At 41.3% G+C, this 23,102-nt stretch overlaps 4 protein-coding genes across 5 annotated transcripts; 3 read left to right on the top strand and 1 right to left on the bottom strand.

The window, feature by feature from the left end:
- Window positions 1–393: 393 nt before the first annotated feature.
- Window positions 394–14,782, top strand: ap1g2 (adaptor related protein complex 1 subunit gamma 2). Its single transcript, XM_010746120.3, has 22 exons — window positions 394–567; window positions 1,114–1,316; window positions 1,828–1,952; window positions 2,776–2,917; window positions 3,774–3,870; window positions 3,981–4,057; window positions 4,148–4,243; window positions 4,573–4,653; window positions 5,864–5,962; window positions 6,068–6,123; window positions 6,992–7,105; window positions 7,821–7,961; window positions 8,381–8,435; window positions 9,062–9,184; window positions 10,183–10,272; window positions 10,737–10,864; window positions 11,237–11,341; window positions 11,484–11,631; window positions 11,941–12,103; window positions 12,275–12,426; window positions 12,745–12,843; window positions 13,551–14,782. Exons 2-22 carry the CDS (start codon window positions 1,116–1,118, stop codon window positions 13,656–13,658), a joined length of 2,400 nt encoding a protein of 799 aa, XP_010744422.2. The 5' UTR covers window positions 394–567; window positions 1,114–1,115; the 3' UTR covers window positions 13,659–14,782.
- A 246-nt stretch (window positions 14,783–15,028) lies between these two features.
- On the bottom strand, window positions 15,029–16,748 carry nedd8l (NEDD8 ubiquitin like modifier, like). The gene is made up of 4 exons (XM_010746122.3): window positions 16,594–16,748; window positions 15,692–15,739; window positions 15,533–15,615; window positions 15,029–15,440 (listed from the first exon to the last, which is right to left on the bottom strand). The coding sequence occupies exons 1-4, from the start codon at window positions 16,609–16,611 to the stop codon at window positions 15,317–15,319; spliced, it is 273 nt and encodes a 90-aa protein (XP_010744424.1). The 5' UTR covers window positions 16,612–16,748; the 3' UTR covers window positions 15,029–15,316.
- Window positions 16,749–17,837: 1,089 nt separating this feature from the next.
- LOC104931183 (uncharacterized) lies at window positions 17,838–19,890 on the top strand. The gene is made up of 10 exons (XM_010746124.3): window positions 17,838–17,966; window positions 18,039–18,223; window positions 18,310–18,413; window positions 18,487–18,578; window positions 18,649–18,829; window positions 18,911–19,016; window positions 19,095–19,183; window positions 19,350–19,441; window positions 19,523–19,608; window positions 19,712–19,890. Exons 1-10 carry the CDS (start codon window positions 17,900–17,902, stop codon window positions 19,724–19,726), a joined length of 1,017 nt encoding a protein of 338 aa, XP_010744426.1. The 5' UTR covers window positions 17,838–17,899; the 3' UTR covers window positions 19,727–19,890.
- Window positions 19,891–20,915: 1,025 nt separating this feature from the next.
- Window positions 20,916–22,979, top strand: LOC104931184 (uncharacterized). 2 transcript variants are annotated; one of them, XM_010746125.3, is made up of 10 exons: window positions 20,916–21,051; window positions 21,132–21,298; window positions 21,378–21,481; window positions 21,585–21,673; window positions 21,750–21,930; window positions 22,026–22,131; window positions 22,244–22,329; window positions 22,511–22,602; window positions 22,669–22,745; window positions 22,838–22,979. In XM_010746125.3, exons 1-9 carry the CDS (start codon window positions 20,985–20,987, stop codon window positions 22,731–22,733), a joined length of 957 nt encoding a protein of 318 aa, XP_010744427.3. In that variant the 5' UTR covers window positions 20,916–20,984; the 3' UTR covers window positions 22,734–22,745; window positions 22,838–22,979. The 2 variants fall into 2 exon arrangements, with proteins under 2 accessions (XP_010744427.3, XP_010744428.3); XM_010746126.3 differs by having other exon boundaries at window positions 22,835–22,979.
- The last annotated feature ends 123 nt before the right edge of the window (window positions 22,980–23,102 follow it).

The raw sequence follows: 23,102 nt of genomic DNA, 5'->3' as shown, positions 1-23,102 counted from the left end.
CATTATTACTTGCACTTGCTTTTCCCTGTTATTCATGCCAGATAGATAGATAGATAGATAGATAGATAGATAGATAGATAGATAGATAGATAGATAGATAGATAGATAGATAGATAGATGTGCTTTATTTATCCCAAGCTGGGAAATTACAGTGCAGCCGCAGCATTACACACAGTGAATAGACAACATAAGAATAAAAATAGAAAGAACAAACTATACATAATAAAATATCAATAGTGAATAAATGTCTTACACGAAAAAGGCCTATTGATAAGCAATAGAATGTCTTCCTGGGAGGTTTATACAATTTTGTGTCATGATATATCCAACTAATTCCATTCAATTTTGTCTGATTTTAACAAGAGGAAGGGGAAAAAATGGGTTTTATTTTGAAAGCCGTGACAGGAAGTCGTGTGGCTATGTGTGGCTCCGTTGACGCTACGCGAACAAACAGTATTTGGGTTTCGAGCCAACTGTCTGCTGCCGTGTGTTGGAGGGGGGGTCGGCTGAACCGGTTTAGTTTTTTTTTTTTTTTGAAATACTGGCGACTCTGTGGACAGCGCTGAGGTACGTGGTTGTTTTTAAACCATTCACACAGACAGACTCTGATGCTAACTCGGCTAGCCTGTCACTGAGCAGCATCTGCAAGGTTAGCTCCGCTCGGTCAGCTGGCTCGTTTCACTGACCTCCATCAACGACTGGGGGGCCGTCGTGATGACTCGGTAGTTAACTCGTTATTTAAAATGCATTTCCACAACCTATAGATGTGACATTGATGTAGCTACATGGCAGTAACTTTGTGTTCAGCCTGCCCTGGGAGTAAATGACGTGTGTCAGTGTTTGACAGACTTGTAACGTAGCTGAAGTAGTTTGAGTTGTTTTTGTGTAGTGTGCACTTCAGTTGTTCGTCTTCAGTGAGAGTACAGCTGTTCAAATGATGTGTTACTTCAGTGCTCACTCACCTGAAGGCTTCTCAGAAACAGGAAGTGAAACACAGCTCATCACAGTTTAATGGATTGTTCTCTGTTTTAAGTTATATATTAACATGTCATTACATGCACACACACACACACACACACACATGTGCACACACACACACACACACACACACAGCCATGTCTCCATCAGTACCCCTGCAGGAGATGATCCGGGCCATCAGGTCAGCAAGGACGCAGTGTGAGGAGCGGGGTGTCATCCAGAGGGAGTGTGCAGCCATCCGAGCCCAGTTCAGACAATCTGACAATGGAGGGCGATCGCACAACCTGGCCAAGCTGCTCTACGTCCACATGCTGGGCTACCCCGCTCACTTTGGTCAGGTGAGGGGATTTTTGCTAATGCCTGTCATGGGTTTTCGCTTGAGTTAACCAGGGGCGGAGGGGGGTAGCAGGTTGAGAAACCATCACGCAGCTTGGGGAAAGTGCATTTGATTCATCGCTGACTAGTGGTCCAGAACCTATGTCCAACCATTGTGTCCTAAGCACTCATCCTTTATAGATGTTATCTATGTGCTCAGCAGAAAATATGATAGAGCTTGTAGAAATATGAGATGGCACGTTGTGGAACGATAAATGGAATTGCGTGTAAACACGCCCTGTCATTAGGACACCATTGATTGTGTTTAATCCCCTTTAAGTCCACAGCATACACAAACCCTGTGTCAAAGAAAACTGGGCCACTGAATCCCTCCCAGCTTCACGGCTGCTGCTCTGAAGACGAGCCTGACCTCCACTTGGAGCTGGCAAAGACTAGAAAATTTTCCCCCAGGGGCCTTGGTATGTCAGTAAGTAAGTTCACATATATAAAGGAGTTATTGCTCTCCCTACTTAGATGGAGTGTGTTCGGATGATAGCCAGCCCTCGATACAGTGAGAAGCGTGTGGGATATCTGGGAGCCATGATGCTGCTGGATGAGAAGCAGGACGCCAGCCTGCTCATCACCAACTCCATCAAGAAGTAAGGACAGCCACACAAACTGGAAATCTTATTAAAACAAAATTAGCATTTCAATTCTCAGTAAACACTTTGTGTTTGTTAACCACAATATTTAGCATTTAAAGGATGAGTACAAGGGCATGTGTGAAAAACGTGTATGAATCCTTTGCGATTGGCTCATGAAAAGAATGTGTATCATTAATAATCGTTATATAATACAGTAAAACATAAGCATATAATACAGCCTATAATCCACACATGTGTACAGAGCTTACATTGTGTTACAAACACCTTATTAACCATTTTTCATGTGTAAAATTTCTTTCACAGGCTCTTCCTAAACTCCTAAAATCAATGAATACTACTCTATATTATTATATATGATTACTTGTCATTAAGCATTCATTATCTTATTGTCCTTCAGTTATGGATGCATCATAAGAGCGTACACTTTAAATGTCTACTTACAAATGTATTATAGTTTGTAGTAGTATATATTATTTATATACCGCTTCTAAATGTGAAATGGGGATTAAAATAACATGTTAGTTTTCTCTGGTATATGTTAATTATAGTATTTTCCCTCAAATAACAATTCACAGCATTGTTATAGAACACCATAATCACATGTTCGACAATAGTTATACGTCATAATTGATAATAGTACATTTTTAAAGTAGACAAAATGAGAGCAAAACATCAGTCAGTCAGATCGTGTACAGAATGGAGAATATTTTCATATGATGTCAGTGAAATGCTGAACATGTTTGCACTCATTAATGTGTGTGTGTGTGTGTGTGTGTGTGTGTGTGTGTGTGTGTGTGTGTGTGTGTGTGTTTTGTAGTGACCTTTCTCACAGTAACCAGTACGTGCAGTCTCTGGCTCTGTGCACGCTGGCCTGTATGGGTTCAGCTGAGATGTGCAGAGATCTGGCACCAGAGATCGACAGACTGCTCCGAGCCTCCAACTCCTACATAAAGAAGAAGGTGGGGACCTCCGCCTCCTCCTTCTTTATTTGACCTTCACTTAACAATATTAATATCACTGCCACTGTGATTACAATATAAAAGTAATTCTGTATTAATAGAGCGAAGCAGGAATTAGTAATTAAACCCAGAATTGAGTTCAGCTGCCTCATCTTGAATACAGTGTTTGGTCTGTGATTAACACAAGCTTTTGAGATTTTCACATTTTGTTCTTTGATATAACATATCAGTTAATACCCCACTGGTGAATTCATGAAAGCTTTTGTTAGTTGAACAAGTGGCCAAGTGGCTAAATGAGACAACAGATTACAGATTAAACGTCATCACGCTGAACACAGGAGTTTAGTGATGGGGACGACATGGAAGTCATGTGATGTAGGTGGTGGTGTAGGCCGTTATAGCCTTCATAGCATCTGAGTCGTGAGTGTTTTACTTCTGGCGATTGCATTATGTTTCAAAAATCCTAAAAGTGCTGATCATAGCAGACATAAACTTTCGTTTACTTTTTTTCTCCAAAAATACAATTTGTCAAGAGAACCAGGGAGACTTCTGGGTTGGCCTACAAAGCCACTGTAATCCCTGAATGTTGAATGAATGTTGTACTGTACATTACTCTTATTTCAAGCAATGTCTCTCACAAAAAAAAAGCAACATTTCAAAGGTACTATGATGTGTAGTATTGAGGATGTGTTACCCATTTATGGTCCATTTGTCCGGTTAACTCTAACCATCTCAGTATGATGTTTTATTACTTATTAGCTTATTTGTGGCCATTGTCCTGCTGTAAAACATCCCACTGTCACCTGTTCAGTGTAGTGATCATGTGGTGCTGATCACTTACCTACTGTTCTTCTAGGCTGCTCTGTGCGCTGTTCACATTGTGAGAAAAGTCCACGATCTGGGGGAGCTTTTCGCTCCTGCAGCTCGATCCCTCCTCACTGAGAAGAACCACGGTCAGTCGATCTACCTTTTATGACACGCTGTAGTAATATGTTCACCACACCTTATCTTACAGGCACCCGTTTCAATGCTTCTTCATAGTTGTGTCTCTGTTTATCCGTAGGTGTGTTACACGGTGCTGTGGTCCTCATCACTGAGCTGTGTGAGCGGAATCCAGAGACACTGGAGCGGTTCAGAAAGGTATGACGGACACACACACGCACTTATTGATCTGAGAGGTTCTGTATATCTACTGTGTGTTGTAATATGTTTGTGCTGTGTGTCTTTCAGAATGTGCCAGATCTGGTTCAGATCATGAAAGGTTTGGTCATTTCGGGTTATTCTCCAGAGCACGATGTGGCAGGAATCAGTGATCCCTTCCTACAGGTCAGTCTTTGACTCATTGCATTACAATAACACTTAGATAGCATTACAGACATAGAGATCTGTAGATATAAATCATTGAGTATTCTCAGTTTGGTTGAAGATTTTAAATTTAAAACATGTGACTTTCCAAAGAGTCAAAAGAATCTTCCTGACTCAGATTCAGTCTTGAATGGGCATAGACTGGTTATAAATTGATGTTTTTCTTTCTTTCAGTTTTCTTCCTCACTAACACACACAGATCTGCCCTCTCATCCTCCTATTTTTGCTGGTTCAGTGCACCAGAATAACTCATAGTCCATCTGTTCACTCTGTCCGGCCTCTGTCCTCAGGTGCGGATCTTGAGGTTGCTGAGGATTCTCGGCCGCAACAACGAAGGAGCCAGTGACGCCATGAATGACCTACTAGCTCAGGTTCAGTGTTCACTCTCATATGCACGAATTGTTACATGAACATTTTGTTTTGTTTTTAAAGAAGATATCCAGTACTGCTGGACTAGTGAAGTTTCTGTAAGTGTCACTGTTTTCTCAGTTCTGCCATCATGAGTTATCACTGCTCATACCCAGTCATCCAGTTTGTTTTAATCCAAAGAAACTGGAACGTGTAAGCGTGTCAGTTTTTGTGCCAGTACATGTTCCATTGGAAAGACTAACCACAAACTGTGTGTTGAAAAACAGCAAACGCAACACGTCAATGTTGTTTTCATTCAAAATATTTCCAGTGCACCTATTCACATGAAATTTACACCAAACAATGATAGTAACTCATTCCAATCCTTAAACATGGTAAATAGTAAAAAAAATCACCCAGAAAAAGAGAAGTGGAAGAATATGGTGTGGTCAGACAAGACAAAACAACCTTTTTGGCAAAAATATGATGTCAAATATCATACCTACAGTGAAGTTCGGAAGTATCATGGTTTGGAGCTGTTTCTCTTCTCATGGTACCGGCAGAATATAAATGATCAAAGGGAAGATGTATGGAGCCAAGTAATGGGAAACTCTTTAGAAGAATGTGTTGCCATCCACCAGGATGATGAGGATGACCATGCGGGTGGACCTTCAAGCAAGACAGTTATCCAAAACATACTGCAAAGGAGATTGTCAGCTGGTTCCAGTCAAGAGAAACAGTCAATCACCAGACAACACATCAACAGAACATCTGTGGAAAGAATTGAAGATCAAGATTCACCTGTGGGTCATTCTTCAAGATTTAAAGTGTGGAAAAATCCCACCTGAACATTGTGAGATTGGTTTCTTCATACAGGAACTGTCTTGAAGCTGTCGTTGAAAACAATCAAAAGCTTCTCCTTTAAGTATTAAATACATTCCAGTTAGTGCGTTCAATTTTTACACATATAGGCCAGAAATACAACTACACACATATATGAAGAGTTTATAGACATGCAAATGGGAGCAGGTAGGGGTTCAGTGCCTTGCTCAAGGCCACCTCAACAGTGCAGCCACAGGAGGTGAATTGGCACCAGTCCACACTCATTGAGTTAATGCCAATAGTGCATTGTAAATATGAAAAGTGTTGATGTGTTTAATACTTAATCGTATGTGATACAAATAAATGCATGTATGTCGTTGACTAACGTGCTGATGTGTGTTTGTCATTCAGGTGGCGACCAACACTGACAGCACTAAGACTGTGGGCAACGCTGTGCTGTATGAGACCGTTCTCACCGTGTTGGACATCAAGTCCGAGAGCGGCCTCAGGGTGGGAGACTAGCAACACTCGTCACTGTGTTTAACCACATTTATACACAGAGAATAATGTGAATTAACCAGTTAATTAATGCGCGTTACATCACTTGTGCCACAGGTTCTGGCTGTGAACATCCTGGGAAGATTTCTCCTGAACAATGACAGGAACATTCGGTTAGTGATGTTTTCTTTCGGTACGTGTCTTCCTCCCTGCATTCCTGTTTCTCTTTCTGTCTCTCTTTCTATCTCCCCACATTCCTGTATCTCTTTCTATCTCTTACCCCCTCATCCTCCTTCTTGAACATCCATCTTCCTTCCTTCCTCTCTTATCTCTCTGGCTCATTTTACCTTTTTCATTCCACAAGGCAAACTCACTTCAGCCAGAGAGAGAAAGAGAGACAGAGAGCGAGAGAGAGAGAGAGAGAGAGAGTGAGAGAGAGCGAAACCTCCCAACAGGCTGCTATCAGCCTGAGCTCACTAATCACTTTCCCTGGAGCCATTCCTCTAGAGCCACACCAGAAGGTCACTGCCTGTCTGCTAATGCTGATCTCTTAATTTTGGGCCTTTTCATTTTTCATCAGGCAGTTTGGAGGCCAGCAGGTTACCGAGGGATTTGTCATGTTTCTATTTTTTGGGTTTGTCTCCATAGGGGCCGTGTGTCCAAGCGGGTCTGTCTGTTTTTTGTTTTTTTTTACCTGCGGGGCCCTTGACTCTCGCTGTGTCTGTGTGACAGTAATAGGACTGGTTTATTCCTGTGAGCCCTGCCCGGGCTAGATAACATCTCTCCTGTGCACACATAAATACTTGAACAGTTCATTTGACATTCCAGGTGGAAAGATGAATTATTTATCTTGCCATGTTGAGGAAGTTAAGTTTGTGCAGTGCATCAATCTGGATTGTTAGCTGATTGGTTATAAATTATTATTTATAATAAAAATATATATATTATCATTTCAGCTCACTCTCAGTGCTTCTTCATAATGCAGTGTGAAGCCTAAAGCATGTTATCTTTTATTTCTGTCTCCTCTGTATGCGTGTCCAGGTACATCGCCATGATCTCTCTTCAAAAGATCGTCGGGACGGACCACAATGCAGTGCAGCGCCACAGGGGTACTATAGTGGACTGTCTGAAGGATCAGGACGCTTCTGTCAAGCGGTAACTTTGACCTCTTCTCTGCTTGTCAGGCGCAGCTGTTATACCACAGATGTTCGGTAAACCTGACACTGTGAGGTCATGCTTTTCCAAAGTCACATATGTGTTTTGAAAGAGTTTAATTTATGAAAAGGTTCATTCCTTTTCTTATTTTAAGCTTCTTATTTTATATTTTCTGATGCTCTCTCCACAAATAATAATTTGATGCCTGGTGTCAATAAATACAGCATCACTTAGTCCCTCTTCTAGATACAATAAACCAGATGATATAAAAGTACTGCTTTCAGGCAACGACGGGTAACTGTGTCTGCAACACTGCAACGTCAATGTTTTTTTTTTTTTTTTTTTTTGCTGCCTACCTGTGATCCCACTAACAATATCAAACACTACAGATCGATGGTATTACACGAAACACATCACGCAGCCAGAGCGTTGTAACTTAGAATATTAGATAGCTAAGTAATATTCTAAACATTTATTGATTCAGACAAACTTTGAGACTGATGAGACAGTTTCTCTTCATTGATCTGTTTGTTTTCTGCTCTGGTCAGTGTGTTGCTAAAGGGCACTCAGAGCATGAGCTCAGCTGTTTTAACACAGAATAACAGTAGTCTAAGTTTGGTGAACAAAAAGAGAAACAGCCACCAACAGCAAAGTCTGCTTTGAAAGATATACTATATTTACCAACATTAATCGTCTCTGTCCAACTGTCCTCAAGCCGGGCGTTGGACCTCTCCTTGGCGCTCGTGTCGGCCTCCAACATCCGCTCCATGATGAAGGAGCTGCTCCTCTTCCTCTCCTCCTGCCCTCTTGAGCTCAGGTCTCAAGCTGCCAGTGGCATATTCAACGCTGCGGAGAGGTGAGTAACACTGCAGACACACACTGTATCTGTGCATGTTTGTCGTATCTATGTATCTGTCAATCGCACATACATCCATGTGCATGTGAACACATTCAACGTGCTGTGTTGTTCTCAGCTGGGATTGGATAATGTGGGCATTAATGTGACGCAGCGTACGTGTAAAGGCTGTAACAAGAAGTGTCTATGTTTAAATATGTGTGTACATGTCTCACTCTGTGTCTGACTCCGCTCTCAGTCTCTCTTAGTGCCTCTGTGACGATGAATAGCCTTCTATGTTTCTACTGTATATCTCTTTACCACTCAATGCACTTTGTGTGTGTGTGTGTGTATAAGTAGCTAGAGGATTCAGATGGATTTGTGTGTGTCCGACCCCCCCCTCAAGCAGCACTGAGTGTGTGTGTCTCTGTCCCTGTCAGGTATGCGCCCTCCCAGCGCTGGCACATTGACACCATCCTGCATGTCCTCACCACGGTAAATACAGACTGAGTCACTCAGCCTGCTGCCTCTGACATGAGTTCCTCCCTAACAAATCTCTTTTAAGTTGGCTTCTGCCGTGATTAATGCACCACACCTTATTGTTGATGCCAGGGGCTACATGTATGAAAGCTGTGAGATACTAAATGAATATTTTCTAAATGATACATTTGACAAGTGCATCTCTGCCATACAAACTTTCATACATGCAGCCCCGGGTCCTGATTAGGCTGATGTATCCTGGACTTTTTCACTCCGTTTACATCCTTACTTTTTCGTTCTGTGCTCCATTTAGCTTAGCAAACACATAAAAAGCTAATGCTTACATTAATCCTCTGCATCCCGTTCTCCCAAAAGGATGAAGTGAATATAGACTATAAGGTAATGGTGGAGACGCATAAATTAAAGCTTAATCCATATCAGTAAATGCCCTTTTCTAATGTTTATGAACTGTGATGAAAAAGGCCCCCAAGTGAGGTCATTCTGTCTGGGAGGAAATGTAGGGCGACCCAAATAGTTGGGCCAGCTGTCTAGCTAATGGAGTTTAGTGTGTGTGTGTGTCTGTGTGTGTGTGTGTGTGTGTCAGTGTGTCTTGTGTTTGACTCTGATCTCTCCTCTGCCAGGCAGGGGGCGACGTGAGAGATGAAACAGTGCCCAACTTGATCCAGCTTATCACCAACGCCTCTGAGCTGCACTGTTACACCGTTCACAAGCTCTACCGGGCCCTGCTCACTGACATCTCTCAGGTATCTGTGTGTGTGTGCGTGCGCATGTGTGCGTGTCTCTAGGCATTTCTTGTTTTTAAAGGTGTACTTTAATATTTTAAAGGGATTGGCTTGTTGTTCTCATTGAGTCAATCTGGACAATGAAGTCTTCAAAGTGACTCTGCGTTACTCTATTCTGATGCTTTAACAAACAATAAATAGTGATCCAATGTGATGAAATTCATCATAGGAATAATTCTCAGTTTGTCAAATGCAAACCCTTTTTTAAAATTACAAGTAGTAATTTTGTTCCAACGTCAATGCATCACAAGTCAATACAGTTTAGCTGATGAAGTCCAGTTTATTTATCTTGTCTTAAAGTAGAATGGATCATGCTAAAGTTGAATTAACTAATGACAAAATCAAATTCTGTTAGTGAGCAAAATAAAATAAAACAAACAACAGGAAAATCATATCCAACCTCCCGTAACTTTGTCCACCAATGTTATACTAGAGAAGATAGGAAGGATAAATAAATGCACCTTTTCTGCATGTCATTCCCCCTTTCTCTTTCTCCCCACTTTCCCGTCGTTCTTCAGCTTCCACTTTCAAATAAAGGTTCAAAAGCCCCAAAAATATCTTGCGACTGTTATTTAAAACTCCTGTCATTCATTTTTTATCATGTCGCGGCTCAATATAATGTGCAAAACTCAAGAGGCGTTCAAACGTTTTCACTAAAATACTCCTAAAACACTTAAATAAAAGTGTCAGTCATGAACCAGAGAGGCCTTCAGTTATAAAACGGTCTGACGTAACCAGGTTTATTTTTGGAAGTCAGATGAGCAGACATGAAATCGTCTGCAGTGTGGTGCGCTTTCCCAACTTCCAGTGAATTTAGGGGGGAAAAAGAAAAGAGAAAAAAAAGTGATGTGCTGACCAGCAAGCCGATCTGTTCAAAACACAAGAATTACTCAATGCTTCTGTTTGACTGTGAGTTTATTGTGCGTACACTTGTGTGAGTGTAACATTTGTGTGTGCAGCAATCCTTGGTGCAGGTGGCGTGCTGGTGTATAGGAGAGTATGGAGACCTGCTGCTGAGGGGAGAGTGTCAGGAGACGGAGGCTGTTCAGGTACACGGAGCACCAACAGTTTCATCCTGTCTGATAGGACACAAAGAAACATTTAGCTTTTCTCGCCACTATGGCTGCTGCTTTGGAAATATTTGGGCAACTGAATAGTTGAGCATGAGTAATAAGTCCTGTAGTAAGTCATATTTCTGCAACAGAAAAAGCAATCACACAGTTTGATAACACAGTGCATATACTGCAACAAATCCTTCAAATTAAAGGACATTTACTCAAGGATTTTTTCTTCAGTGATGTAAACCAGACAGACCAAATGAATTCTCTGTCCTGTCAGTCCTGAGTCAAAAATAAATGAAGAGAGTCTGTGTCTTAATCCTACAGGAAATGTGATGAATCATCAACTGCATGAACAGCAGAAGATGTTATTTTTGAAACTTGTCTCAGCGTCACAAACATGTGATGGCAGCTTTCAGACCCTATGAAAATCTCTTGATCGTCTCTCCCATCAGGTCAGTGAGGACGACGTCCTGGACGCCTTAGAAACCGTTCTGCAGTCCCACATGTCGTCCCCAGCGACCAGAGGCTTTGCTCTCACCGCCACCATGAAACTGAGCACGCGTATCACCGACAACGTGGAGTAAGAAACATTTCTGTCACTCCCAGCAAACATGTTAATTGATGAACAAATCTTCTGTCTTCACAGATATTTGTAACACATTTCACTGAAAGCTTCAATCTCAGGTTAAAAGATGTTGAAACCAGCAATAGTTCTATAAGAAATTTGCACGTCTCAGGTAGTTCTATTAAATCTCTGCTCTTTATTTTCTGGCTCACATCGGATTTGATGCCAATGTGTCGCATATAAAGTGTGCTGTATCAATGTTGGACAGACGACTGGCTAAAGAGTTTCAAGGGTCCAGCAGCCAGTTACAAGAATTTTGGAAAAGATCATTTCTAGCTGCATCTGTCATAGCCCTAACTGCTGCCTTTTCTCTTTGTCTCTTTCCAGTCGCATCAGAAGCATCGTCAGCATCTACGGCAGCTGTATAGATGTGGAGCTCCAGCAGAGGGCAGTTGAATACAATGCTCTGTTCAAAAAATATGACCACATGAGGTATGTGCGCTATGTTTCTGTTGTTTTCCACAGAAAAGTTAGACTTGTGATTCTCGAGTTGCGTGTTTTTACAGTTGATAGACAAAAAAAACAAATCTTTTGTTCTGGACGTGAAGTACTGAGACGTTCCTCCTCTCTGCAGGGCGGCGGTGCTGGAGAGGATGCCTGTGATTGAAAAGAACTCCCCGGGTCACACCAACGGAGAGTCAACAGGGGAACCTGTCAAAGACATCCAACCAGCCAAAGTGAAGCAGGGAGGGCCACTGCTGCCCCAACAACCTGCTAACCAGGTACATTACATGGACACAGACTCGTGTTATATGGCAGCAACTGTAAAGTGAACCGTGACAAAGCTCAGCTGCTGAAACACAATGATCAAATGTAGAGACAAAGATTCAGTTGTAGACTTTCCACATCATGGCACAGAATTTTACAGACAAAGCTTGCTCTGTAGTCACTCAGATGTGGTGCATTCAAATAATGTAAAAAACGTGGCCTCACCTTACTGTATGGTGCTTTGACTATGCAGAGCAGCATGTTCTGTTCAGGTTAAAATTAAAACAGGAAGTTTTCCTGTCTGGCCTGTGTTTTTGTGTCAGGTGTGTGATCTGTTGGACCTGCTGGGTGGCTCTGAGGAGCCTCTGCAGCCCAGCCCAGCAGTAGCAGGCACAGCACCTGGCCTGCCTGCCAACACCATCAGCCAGGCTGGAGGAGACCTCCTGGATCTGCTGGGAGGGTTAGAGCCTGCCCCGCTCGCACCAGGTTTGACCCCCAAACAGACACAAACACACATAATAAATTATTTTAGACATGAAACTCGAGAATGCCAAATGAAGGGGACTGAAACTGGATCAGAACATTAGATAAGTGCCCTTCATATTTGCTCGGCGTTGGTTTTGAACTAATGTATTATTTTATATCTGTTCTCCATAGCTCCCGCAATGCCGGTGTACGAGAAAGACGGTGTGACTTTGACACTCAGCTGTGAGAAACAGTCCGATTCAGGCCTGACGGTCACACTAACAGCCTCCAACTCCACTGACTCAGACATCAGCAGCTTCACGCTGCAGGCTGCAGTGCCCAAGGTTTGTCCTTTTACCTGTGATGAAACACACGACCTACAGATGAACACACCAGCAAGCAAGCTTTCTCTTATCGGTCATGATTTATGGCTGCCACGGTACACTAAATAAACCGCAGCTTGTGGCTGTGTATCCATTTTTTCTTTATTTTTTCACATTTCCAGTGCACAGATACTTTGCTACACCGCTGTCTCTGTACATCTGCTGGTTGCAGTTCAGTTTTAGACCCTGTCATGCTCTCAGTTGTAGGCATCGGAGCAGTAAATGGAGGCGTGTGTTATGGTGCTTTAAACTTCAAAGTTTCGTTTGATCTTCCCCCAGAGTGTCCAGTTACACATGAAGGCCCCCAGTGGGGACTCTCTTCCTGCACGAGGCGCAGCTAAGGTGACCCAGATGGTAGTCCTCAACAACCCAAACAAGGTGGGTTTGACACACATGGACACAAAGCTGAGATTCACAAAGTCTGTCCGAATCCCTCTTTTTTTATTTCTAACGCAGGAAAAGATAAGCGTGCAAATCAAACTTTCTCTAGTAAAAGATCAGTTTCTTCACACTTTATCTCCAGATTTTTCACACAACTCCCACAGACCTGTTGTTGCATTTGGCAAGAACAATACATCACCGCCAGTGACGGTACAAATCTTGTTTTGCTACTCCAGTCCCAGTCGAAGCGGAGCTGATTCTACAACCCCGATTCCAAAAAAAAGTTGTCACCTCACCTCTCCTTGTAGGCATGAAAGAGAAACTATGGTGGCCATGAAATGTGTGGAAAATGCTGATGTCTAGAGCCGGTGTTTAGTTTGTACGTAACTTAGCGGTTCAACATGGCAGACTCTGTGGAAGAGAACCTGTGGTCTGTAGATAAATAAGACTCACTTTAAGGTTATAAAAACATAATTCTTATCTTTTAGGTCAATAACCCAATTTAGGTCAATTCCCAATAACTATTTAAACAGTATTATATTCTGTAAATAGAGCCCTCTAAATCTCACACACTGGACCTTTAATTTGCATTTGTAGATGCAGGGATGGACTGTGTTTACTGAAGTGTTCCTGAGCCCACGTACTAATATCTTTTAGACACTTTTGTCCCAACTGCTAAATCTAATACCTTCCTCTCCCTCCAGGTGAACCTGAAGATGAGGGTCCGGATATCGTACAACAGCCAAGGATCAGCCTTTCAGGACACAGTCCAGATTGACTCGTTCCCTGGACTCAGTGCTGCCGGCCACTGACAGCGGCCATTCAGTCCAACAGGACTGTGACAACAGTGTGTGGATGAGTCAGCAGACATCACTCCGCACTGACAGATTTCTTTTTTTTCTGCTGTCACACACTCTACACTACAGTCCAAGCTGCTGTTTCTTAAATTCCTGATTTTGTGGGTGTTTTTACGGCTGAAGAGCACTGTTCTTTCACAGAAAATCGCTACATGACCTCACATAGTTTCCCCTTTTCTCTGGAATCCAAGTGTAACCATGACCGATGGCACAAGCTATTGGAAAATATTAAAATATTAGCAGTTTTTTCTGGGTTTTGCAATGACAGCTATCACTACTTTGTACCAGTCAGGTTTTTAAGCTTCGAAAGCTGATTGTAGTTGATGTTTCACTCCATAAATATTTATTCACGTGGCTCCTGTCAGTCAGTCTGAGCGACTAAATCAATTTTGCGCACATGGAACTCATGTTTACTCCTTTTTGAAGTGATTTTCTTTTTGAAATATTTGCCTTTACCATCTTCACTTTGTTGAAAAGCAGCTAAACATGAGCCACTACCACTATTATAAAATGCTCTAATCCAGTATACTTGATTTTACTGGGAAACTTAAGGATGAATTTGAGTATGATGGGTGAAGTTGTTTTGTTTTTTTTTAAACACAACCTTGTGTTGCATTCACTAGTCTTTCTGTTGCTCCTGATCAAGTATCCACCTTCTGATTAATTCCCCTGTGCCTTTCATCCCCTCAAAAATGACATTTCCTCATGTACAAAAAAAATATATTTAGTTTTGGAGGCCAAGAAACAGTTTTAAAAGTCATATAAACTTCTTTTATCCCTCCTTTTAAAAGCGACACTTGCTTCTGACCAGTATCTCCTTGCCTGTTGTTGACAAAGGCACCTGAGTTGTTTTATTTTCCAGACAGTGTACAGTGATACAAGAGAAATGTGTGATACTGTTTGCAAGATGTATATTTTACATATTAAGTATATGAGCACAATTAGAAGAGTTTGTTCTTTGGAAAATCTCTAATACAACCCTTTTGTTGTAGAATGACAGAAAAGTGAGCTGTGAAACACGTGAATCAGCTTAATTTGATAACTCATTTTATGATCATAGACCTCTATTAAAAAAAAAACCCCAACACCAACTCTGGATGTCAGCGATGGTGCTCTAAATGTGATCTCTACCAGACTGTTTCAGATTATTACTTCAAACTGTAAAGCGAAAGCCAGGATGAGTATTCGTCAGTTGCATAAAATGTCTTGAAATCTTCTGTTTGTCATTTTCTAATAAAAAAAAATCAGTTTTCAGAATCCTGTGATGCTCATCTTTGTGTCTATGCTCAGCGTGTGTGTGTGTGTGTTAGAGGACAACGCTTACATCAACTTCAGCATTTATTCACAAGCAAAAAGACCTCAGTGTTCTCACACTGTCTTCTGTACTGCATGGGTGCTTGAAACTCAGAAAGCCAATGTGGGTTTACAAAAACGTCAACAGAGGAAACATAACGTCCTTTTTTTTTTTTTTTGCTGTTGTTGGTTGATTTTGTTTACGTCGGCCCAGGAGCATGGGATTTCAGATCTCTGTGCTGTAACATGGTTAGACTGTGACAGACACCTAAAGCGTTGGCACTCAGCTGGCCTCCCCCCCCAATCACATCAACAGCGACTCATGACGAGGAGGAGAGGTGTATGCAGGGCCTGTGGAGCGTTGAGCCACCTCTTAGCGCCAACACAAGGTGGAGCACCGAGCCTCCCTGGATCTTGTAGTCTGCGGCCGTCTTCTCGTCGTTCCTGAAAGAACACAGGAGGCGGCACGAGGTAGTTTAGAGGAGAAGTAAGGAAACATCACAGCTACGACAGAGCAAGGCGAGGGAGGAACTCACATCTGTTTTCCACTGTAGATGAGTCTTTGTTGCTGTGGGGGGATTCCTTCCTTCTCTTCCACCCTTTCTTTAATTCGTTCCACCTTTAACGACACAAACGACGCATTTAGAAATGACACAGATGAGATATTCTACCTTATATGAACGATTATATCTCACCTTGTCTGTGGGCTCGATGTCGATCTCTATTTCTTTTCCGGTGAGAGTCTGAAACGAAATGTTGACACAATCACATCAAACACCAGCCTCTGGTTATGAAGTTAGGAACACAAGTTTTCCATCAACGTGGGACAGAATTCACAGGAAATAAAAAAGGAGGTCTAATCTCATATCATGATCTGATTCATTAAGAATTCCCACTATATTGCAACAGTGAATGTTTTTTTTAAAAAGGGATGCCAATGTTTATATTAATAGATGCGTCATTACACTGAAAAACGATGAGTCACAATTCACCAGATCCCAAAGTGACGCAGTCAAATGTCTCATTGTAGCCGATGTGATACAGACACAGACACAGCTGGACATCATCACAACAGAGAAGCTAGAACCAGGATTTGGCCTCACAATGAGAATTATTATTACATCATTACAATAATAATAATAATAATAATAATAATAATAATAATAATAATAATAATAGCAGAAACTGGTTGCCAGTAAGGTTAGTCCTGTCTGTTATGGCCAAATGGTAAATGCACTGTACCTCCGAGACACAGTTTATCCTCCAGCGTCACAGAATCGCACGGGTCACATATTTTGCCGTAACACCGGCCAAAGAATCGGCTAACCTGCTTTGGTGTTAGTTAGCGAGCTATCACATTACACAGCTGACAAACAGCAGCACGTCGACTGGCAGCTCTGCTCAATATTATTCCCAATAACTATTTAAAGTGTAAACCGTATCAGCACGGCGTGAAATCCGCGTGCCTTAGTGCAGGATAAGTTGCTGGTTGCCGGCCCTGAAATAAATTAGCGCACCGGTCAGAGATGTTAGCGCGCAACCCGACAACAGGCAGACAGAGCGGCGGAAAGAGGAGCCGGAGACCGAGCGAGCTTACCTTAACTTTGATCAACATGTTGAATAGACAGTGTGCTACAGTCTGAGCTGATGCGAAGTGTTCACGAGCCCAAACAGCTGATACAGCAGCGAACTACAACCTCTCGACTAGATGACTTGAATTTACTTCCTGTGTGCAACGCTAAAAGCTCCGGACGTGACCGCGTCAAAAACCAAACGAAACAATGATTCCGCTGTGATAAAAAAACAAAACACAAAAACAAATCAGCTTTCCTATTGAAAGAAATATTTAGACCAAGGGTCTTCAATATTTTTCAGCCCAGGGACCCCTTTGGACAAGAGACAAACAGATGTAACAACATTTTCATCAAAAACATAAAAAAAAAGTGTCACATTAACACATTTTGACAATTTTTAAGCCTGGCCTATAATAACTTTCATATTTACTTTATTCAACTTTTATTTCTCCTTATTAACCTAATTTATATACTGGGTTATTAGCCTATATGCATAATTATTGTTGGTTATTAAATGCCAAGAGCTGTGTGTCTTTGGACATGTCCACTGATTCATCCAATTGGAGCGCAAATGCAGATGTGAGGGTAAATCCTCACATTCACCATTATTTTGGTGCAAATTGTCAATCATTATAGCAGGGGGGCCACCAATCACTCATTGTAATTGGTGGCCCCCCTGCAGTACATCTGCGGACCCCTGGTTGAAGACCCCTGATTTAGACCATTTACTTAAGAAAAGGTAACAAAATCACACAGTATAAATGCTCCAAAAAGTAAACTAAAACTAATTAAGTACTAGCATCAAATTAAATATACACTTCTTTAGTGCTAGCATATCATTGGATAATTTGTACCGATGCCATAACACGTAAGAATTTTAATGTTGTAGTTGGTGGAGGTGGAGTTAATTTTAACCATTTTAAATTACTACTGAGTAGCTGAATTTGAATCATTGTCTTAGTATTGCTTTTTTTAATAAACTGATCATGTTTTGTATGTAAAATAATGACTAACAAGCTGTCAGATAAATAAATAGAAAGCAGAGGCAACTGAAATGTAGCAAAGCACAGGTATAAAGTATGGTCAAAGCACTAATTAATTAAAAACTGGAGTTAAGTACAGTACTTGATTAAATGTACTTAGTTACATTTCACCTCTGCATTTGGAATTGATCAAAATAAACACCCCATAATACACAAAACTGTGAGAACGCACTAAAACACTCCAGCTTAAGTAGCATAAGTGCTGCTCTCACACACATGTTGAGCATTCAGCTGATTGGAAGTCTACAAATTGTGTCATTTCCAGCGTGCTCTGGATCTTTCAGTCATGGTGACTCATCTCTACCTAGGTGTGATAATCTTGGCTGTTTTTGCAACAACTGTTGCTAATGCAGGTAGGAATCTGTCAACCTTATGTTGTTTTTAATTCATATCCAGAAATTTATATCATGCAAATTTGTTTGTAGATATCAAAGTGGTCTGTGCAAAAGACTCTGTGAAAATCACATGGAGGATCAGTGCTGAGCTGGTGCCACATGCAGCTCGGCTCTTCCTTGGAAGCTGCATGCCATCCCGGCTGAACGTTTTGCCCACCGGAGAAGGGGAAGCACTCTTCAACTACCACTTTGCTGACTGCAAATTTAAAAAACTGGTATTGCAAAAAGTTCATTTTTAATTTTAATTTAATTAAGACACCTTTCAGCCTCTTTAATGTCTTAATAACCTGTTTTTCTACAGATGAAAGGAAAACGTCTCCTATATCAAAATGAACTGACTTACAGGCCACAACCAAAGTCCAAACCAGCAGCCTTTGTGTATCCCATTGAATGTGTTTATAAAAGGTAGAGTATCTTTTTGAGTGAAATTTCACTTTAAAGCTGAATGCGAGCTGAGAAAATTCCCATTATATTTCAGACCTGAGAAGTGGATTCCCACTTTTCTGAACCCTGGGATGGGTTTTTCTGAAGGTCGAGGCGGGCTGGTCTTCCACATGGCACTCCTCAATGGTGAGTCCTCTAAATGGAACATGTGCATACTTAAGGACACACTTTAAAGCATTTTTACTTCCCCATCCAGAGCAATTAACAGGTGTAGCAAAGACAAATATCATCCCCCTTGGCTCGTTCATGCCGATATGGGCAGCAGTGGAGCAGAAGTCCCATCAACCTTTGCTGCTGCTCATGGAGGAATGTGTGGCAGCCACTACACCAGAGCTGCAGCCTGGTAGTCAAGTTTACCCCATCATTAGCAATAAAGGGTAGGATTCAGACACTGGTTAGTCTTTCCAATGCTTGTCCTAGAAGTCTAACTACTAATCTGAACATTTTAATTTCTTCAGATGTCTTTTGGAAAGTATGAGGGGAAACTCTTTGTTCCTCCCTCGGTACCACTCGTCTGCAATTGTTCTCTACCTACAGTCCTTCAAGTTTGGGCTCGGAGAGGAAGTGAGTGTGTAAATGGTAACTGCTAAAAGGAATATTTTCTCACCAACTAACTTTGACAAAGTTGTATGTGCTTCTCAGGTGTACATTCACTGTAAGTTGGTTGCATGGGATCCTGACGTTCTTCATGAAACCAAGAAAGCCTGTCATCATGTAAAGGAAACTGGGAGGTAATTCTGGATTAAGGGAACAGACAACATTTTGGCAAATGCATTTTTTGCTCTCTCACTGAGTTGTGCAACATATGACACTTGAGCCAAAGGGGCTATGAGCTGCTGTAAGATTTTATCAACACCATAGTGATATAATGACCCTCTATGATTGCTCCTTTCTCAGATGGGAACTACTCGATGACCCCTTAAAGAGCTCTCTCTGTAGCTGCTGTGATTCAACCTGCACCTCCCGCCCCAAAAGAGGAGTTGACTGGGGTATCAGTTTTCTCTTTTTCTTTCCTAAATTTAGATTGTGCTTCTATCTCATTAAGTCCTCTTTTCTTTTTCCCTTTCCAGAATCCCACAGCTTTAGTCACAATTCTGTGTTGGGACCCCTGATCATTGTGGATCCGTTGGACTCAGTGGTTCACAACATACCACAGGTGTCTGTTACTTCAGCTGACTCTTGGTTGTAAAGACATTAAGCTTGAGCTTGTTATTAAGCACCGGACATAAAGACTAAATTTGTCAACATGTTCTTGACAGGAAAGTGTGGTCTGAGCTGACTGGAAACTCCATGATCATGGACAACAGCAGGCCAGTAGCAGATGGTCTCAGGACATTAACTTTACATGAACTCAGTTTAAGCTGATTGCAGGTTCATTTGAAGCTGGTAACATGTATCTTTAACACTCTGTACAAATAAACCTGATGTAAACTCCTGTTGAGATTTTTACTGCTTTATTGCATATGGTAGTAGCGTCTTTGTCCTCCTTATCCTGGTACAGAAAAACATTTGATAACTACTGCTTTTTTTTTTTTTCTTTTTCCTCCCTTCCTTTAGTTCTCCATAAAGTCATCATAACTTCAGAGAATAAAATACAAGTACTCAAACTACAATATAAAGTCCAATCATGTGTGGTATCAGTGTGAGATGTAGCCTGCTTCACTATTGCCAGTTCATGTGGTGTTAAATGTCAGAACTTGTTAAAAACATAACTTGTCCCCCTGGTTTACTGTTGGCAACTGACTCAAACTTAAAAATGGCTGAGTTATGTCTCTGTGAGACAATCAAATAGAATATGGCCTTCAGGTTCTTGGACCAGTTTTCATGGACCATGTAATTTAGAGGATCTAGTGTTTAAATTGGGACACAGCCATTTTCTGAACACCTTTCATTCAAGCTTTAGCTGCAAATCATGGCATAAGTATTTGAATTCAGATCTTACCGATCATGCCCAAAGAAGCACATTTGCACCACATGAATCTACAGTTAAATGTAGTTTTTTTTTTCCTTCTGCTTGCACATTTAAATAACTGGGAATGCCCAAGGGCAAGTGTTTACATAGTTAAAAAAAAGATGACTCTGCATGGATACACTAGATTTCACACTATTAACACCTCTGGCATGTTTGCAAGGATAATAAAGAAAGGGATAGTGAAGAAAAAAGTTGTCTTGTTACCTTGCTTACCATGAGCGTCTATATCTGTGATTATGATGTAAATTAAATTATACCATAAACATATGTATCTAAATGTGTCATGTCATATAACATCCTTCTAATGACAATTATGAAAAGTACAAATCTTTCCACAAAACATACACAAATACTTCTTCACATGCTGCTGATCAAGCTGCAACATATCAAAATGAAATGGGTCTAACGTGTGATGTAATAAGCTCTCCAGATTTATTCTAATTAGGCTGATGATTGCTGCACCTGAGATTGTTGACACACCAGATGAAAGTGGTTTTCTTGATTGATGTCTCTCAGTCAGGAATAAAACCACCCAGAGCATCAGGGCCAAGTGTTCAGGCATGATGGCTTTCTTTTGGCAAAGTGCACTGCTTTTGAGCCTGGCAGCTGCCCTCTCTGTATATGCAGGTAATATTACAGCTGTTTATCATCTTTAACTGAAAACCTATGAGTAGAAACATGAGTTCTTTGTGTTGTGCCCTCTATAGACATGAAACTGGACTGTCATCCTGATTTTGTGACACTGGTGTGGACAGAGAGCAGATCCCAGGCTGACACCTCACTCTTTCGTCTGGGTAGCTGTTTTCCCACCAGTGTCACAGCCAGGGAGGCTGTTTTCAGTGTGGATTTCAATAACTGTAACTTCAGGAGAATGGTGAGTAGTATCTTCTACATCCAACTACAAACCAAGTAAAGTATATTCTCATGCTTAGCGCCATCTGTCCCTCCTGTAGGTTGCTGGGAATCAACTGATGTACGCCAATGATCTGACCTACATTTCCTCTCCTGATTCTCACATTCTCCCCTTCAGTCACCCAGTTGCCTGTGCATATGAGAGGTGAATGTTTAAAGCACTACAATACTAATATTGGGTCTTGCTATCAGAGTTCTACAGATGCATGTGTTTAGTTGCTGTACCTAATCTGCTTTATTTCGTGCAGGCCCAAAGACTGGTACCCTCTGATTTATGACCCAGTGTTTGATACTTTCGGTCAAGGAGATCTAGTGTTTCACATTGGACTTATGAATGGTGGGTGTAAAACATGACCTTGCTAGAAATGGCAGACTTCTCAGCAACTTACTAACTTACCAATTTCCTGCTATAGCTGACTTCTCTGGTCCTGCTGAATCTACTAGTTTCTCTCTGGGCTCCTTTATCCCCATCATGGCTAGTGTGGCACAGAAAAGCCATCAACCCTTGCTGCTGCTGCTTGAGGAATGTGTAGCGGCCAGCACACAAGAGCTGCATCCTGAAAGCAGTACATACCCAATAATCGCCAATAAGGGGTATGTTTGTTAAACTGGCAATAAGTACTGACTTGATGAACTTTTTTTTTTTTTTTTCCTCAGAGATTGTAAGAAACTGTTCTCTAACCATACAGGTGTCTTGTGGACAGTAAGGTATCCCGCTCAAAGTTTGAAACAAGGCAAAAACCATCAGAGATCCATCTATCCCTTCAAGCTTTTAGGTTTGCTCTTGGAGAAGAGGTAAACCAGCATCAGTCTATTTAGATGCAGGACTTTGTTGTAGGAGGGGAAAAATGATATTTGCAGTTACTGAAAACAAACTTTGCCTTGCAAACTCATCTCAACATGACAGGTCTTCATCCACTGCAAACTTGTGGCCTGGGATCCCATTGGTCTTGATAACACCAACAAGGCCTGCCATTATAACCAAGAGCATGGGTAAAAATGTCCCACTTGAACTACATTTATATCTGAATTTGAATAGTTTTTGCCATCCAGTGGCCAGTCAAATGTTCAAAACATTTTGTAACATTGGCTTGTGTCTGCATCAAGCTTTAACAATTAAGTTGGACATCTGAGAATAACTTGCTGTTAAAGACTTTGTTGTTTATGAACTCAGCTGGGAGCTGCTGGACAACCCTGCATATAGCAATTTTTGTGACTGCTGTGACTCTATCTGCAAGTCCAGGAGGACGAGGAGTATGGCATCAGGTATTTATACAACTTGTCTATTAAACTGATCTCATCGCACTGTACTAAAACTTAATATTTTAATAGGGAAGCATGGAGTAGTACAAAAGGCAGTTCTTGGGCCACTCACCATCACTGAAGTGAATTCCTGACGTAGCCTCCAGGTAAGCCCTTTTTTTTTTTTTTTTTTTTTGTGTTGCACTATATATACAATTTTTATCCTTAACAACTGTAAGCCTTATCTTTCTCTCAGCAGGAATGGATCCATCTTGTGGACTGATTGCTTCAATATGAATTGGGTTTTTATTCTTGGTTTTGCAAGCTTCTGAAAGCTTAATGCCTGCTCGTCTCTCTGCATTTCAGATCATAATGTGGCCATTAAAGATGTCTCCAAACCACTTGAATGTTAAGTTTGACTTGATTTGAATGCATTCAGAGTTTTAGTATATTCATGACTCATGTTAACTAAAAACTTTCTCCTGGGTAAAACTGAGGCACACATTTGGCAATTAACTTGATAC

Source organism: Larimichthys crocea, chromosome X (assembly GCF_000972845.2).
Source record: "Larimichthys crocea isolate SSNF chromosome X, L_crocea_2.0, whole genome shotgun sequence".
NCBI classification, from domain to species: Eukaryota; Metazoa; Chordata; class Actinopteri; family Sciaenidae; genus Larimichthys; species Larimichthys crocea.
This window is presented reverse-complemented; position numbering and strand designations above follow the sequence as displayed.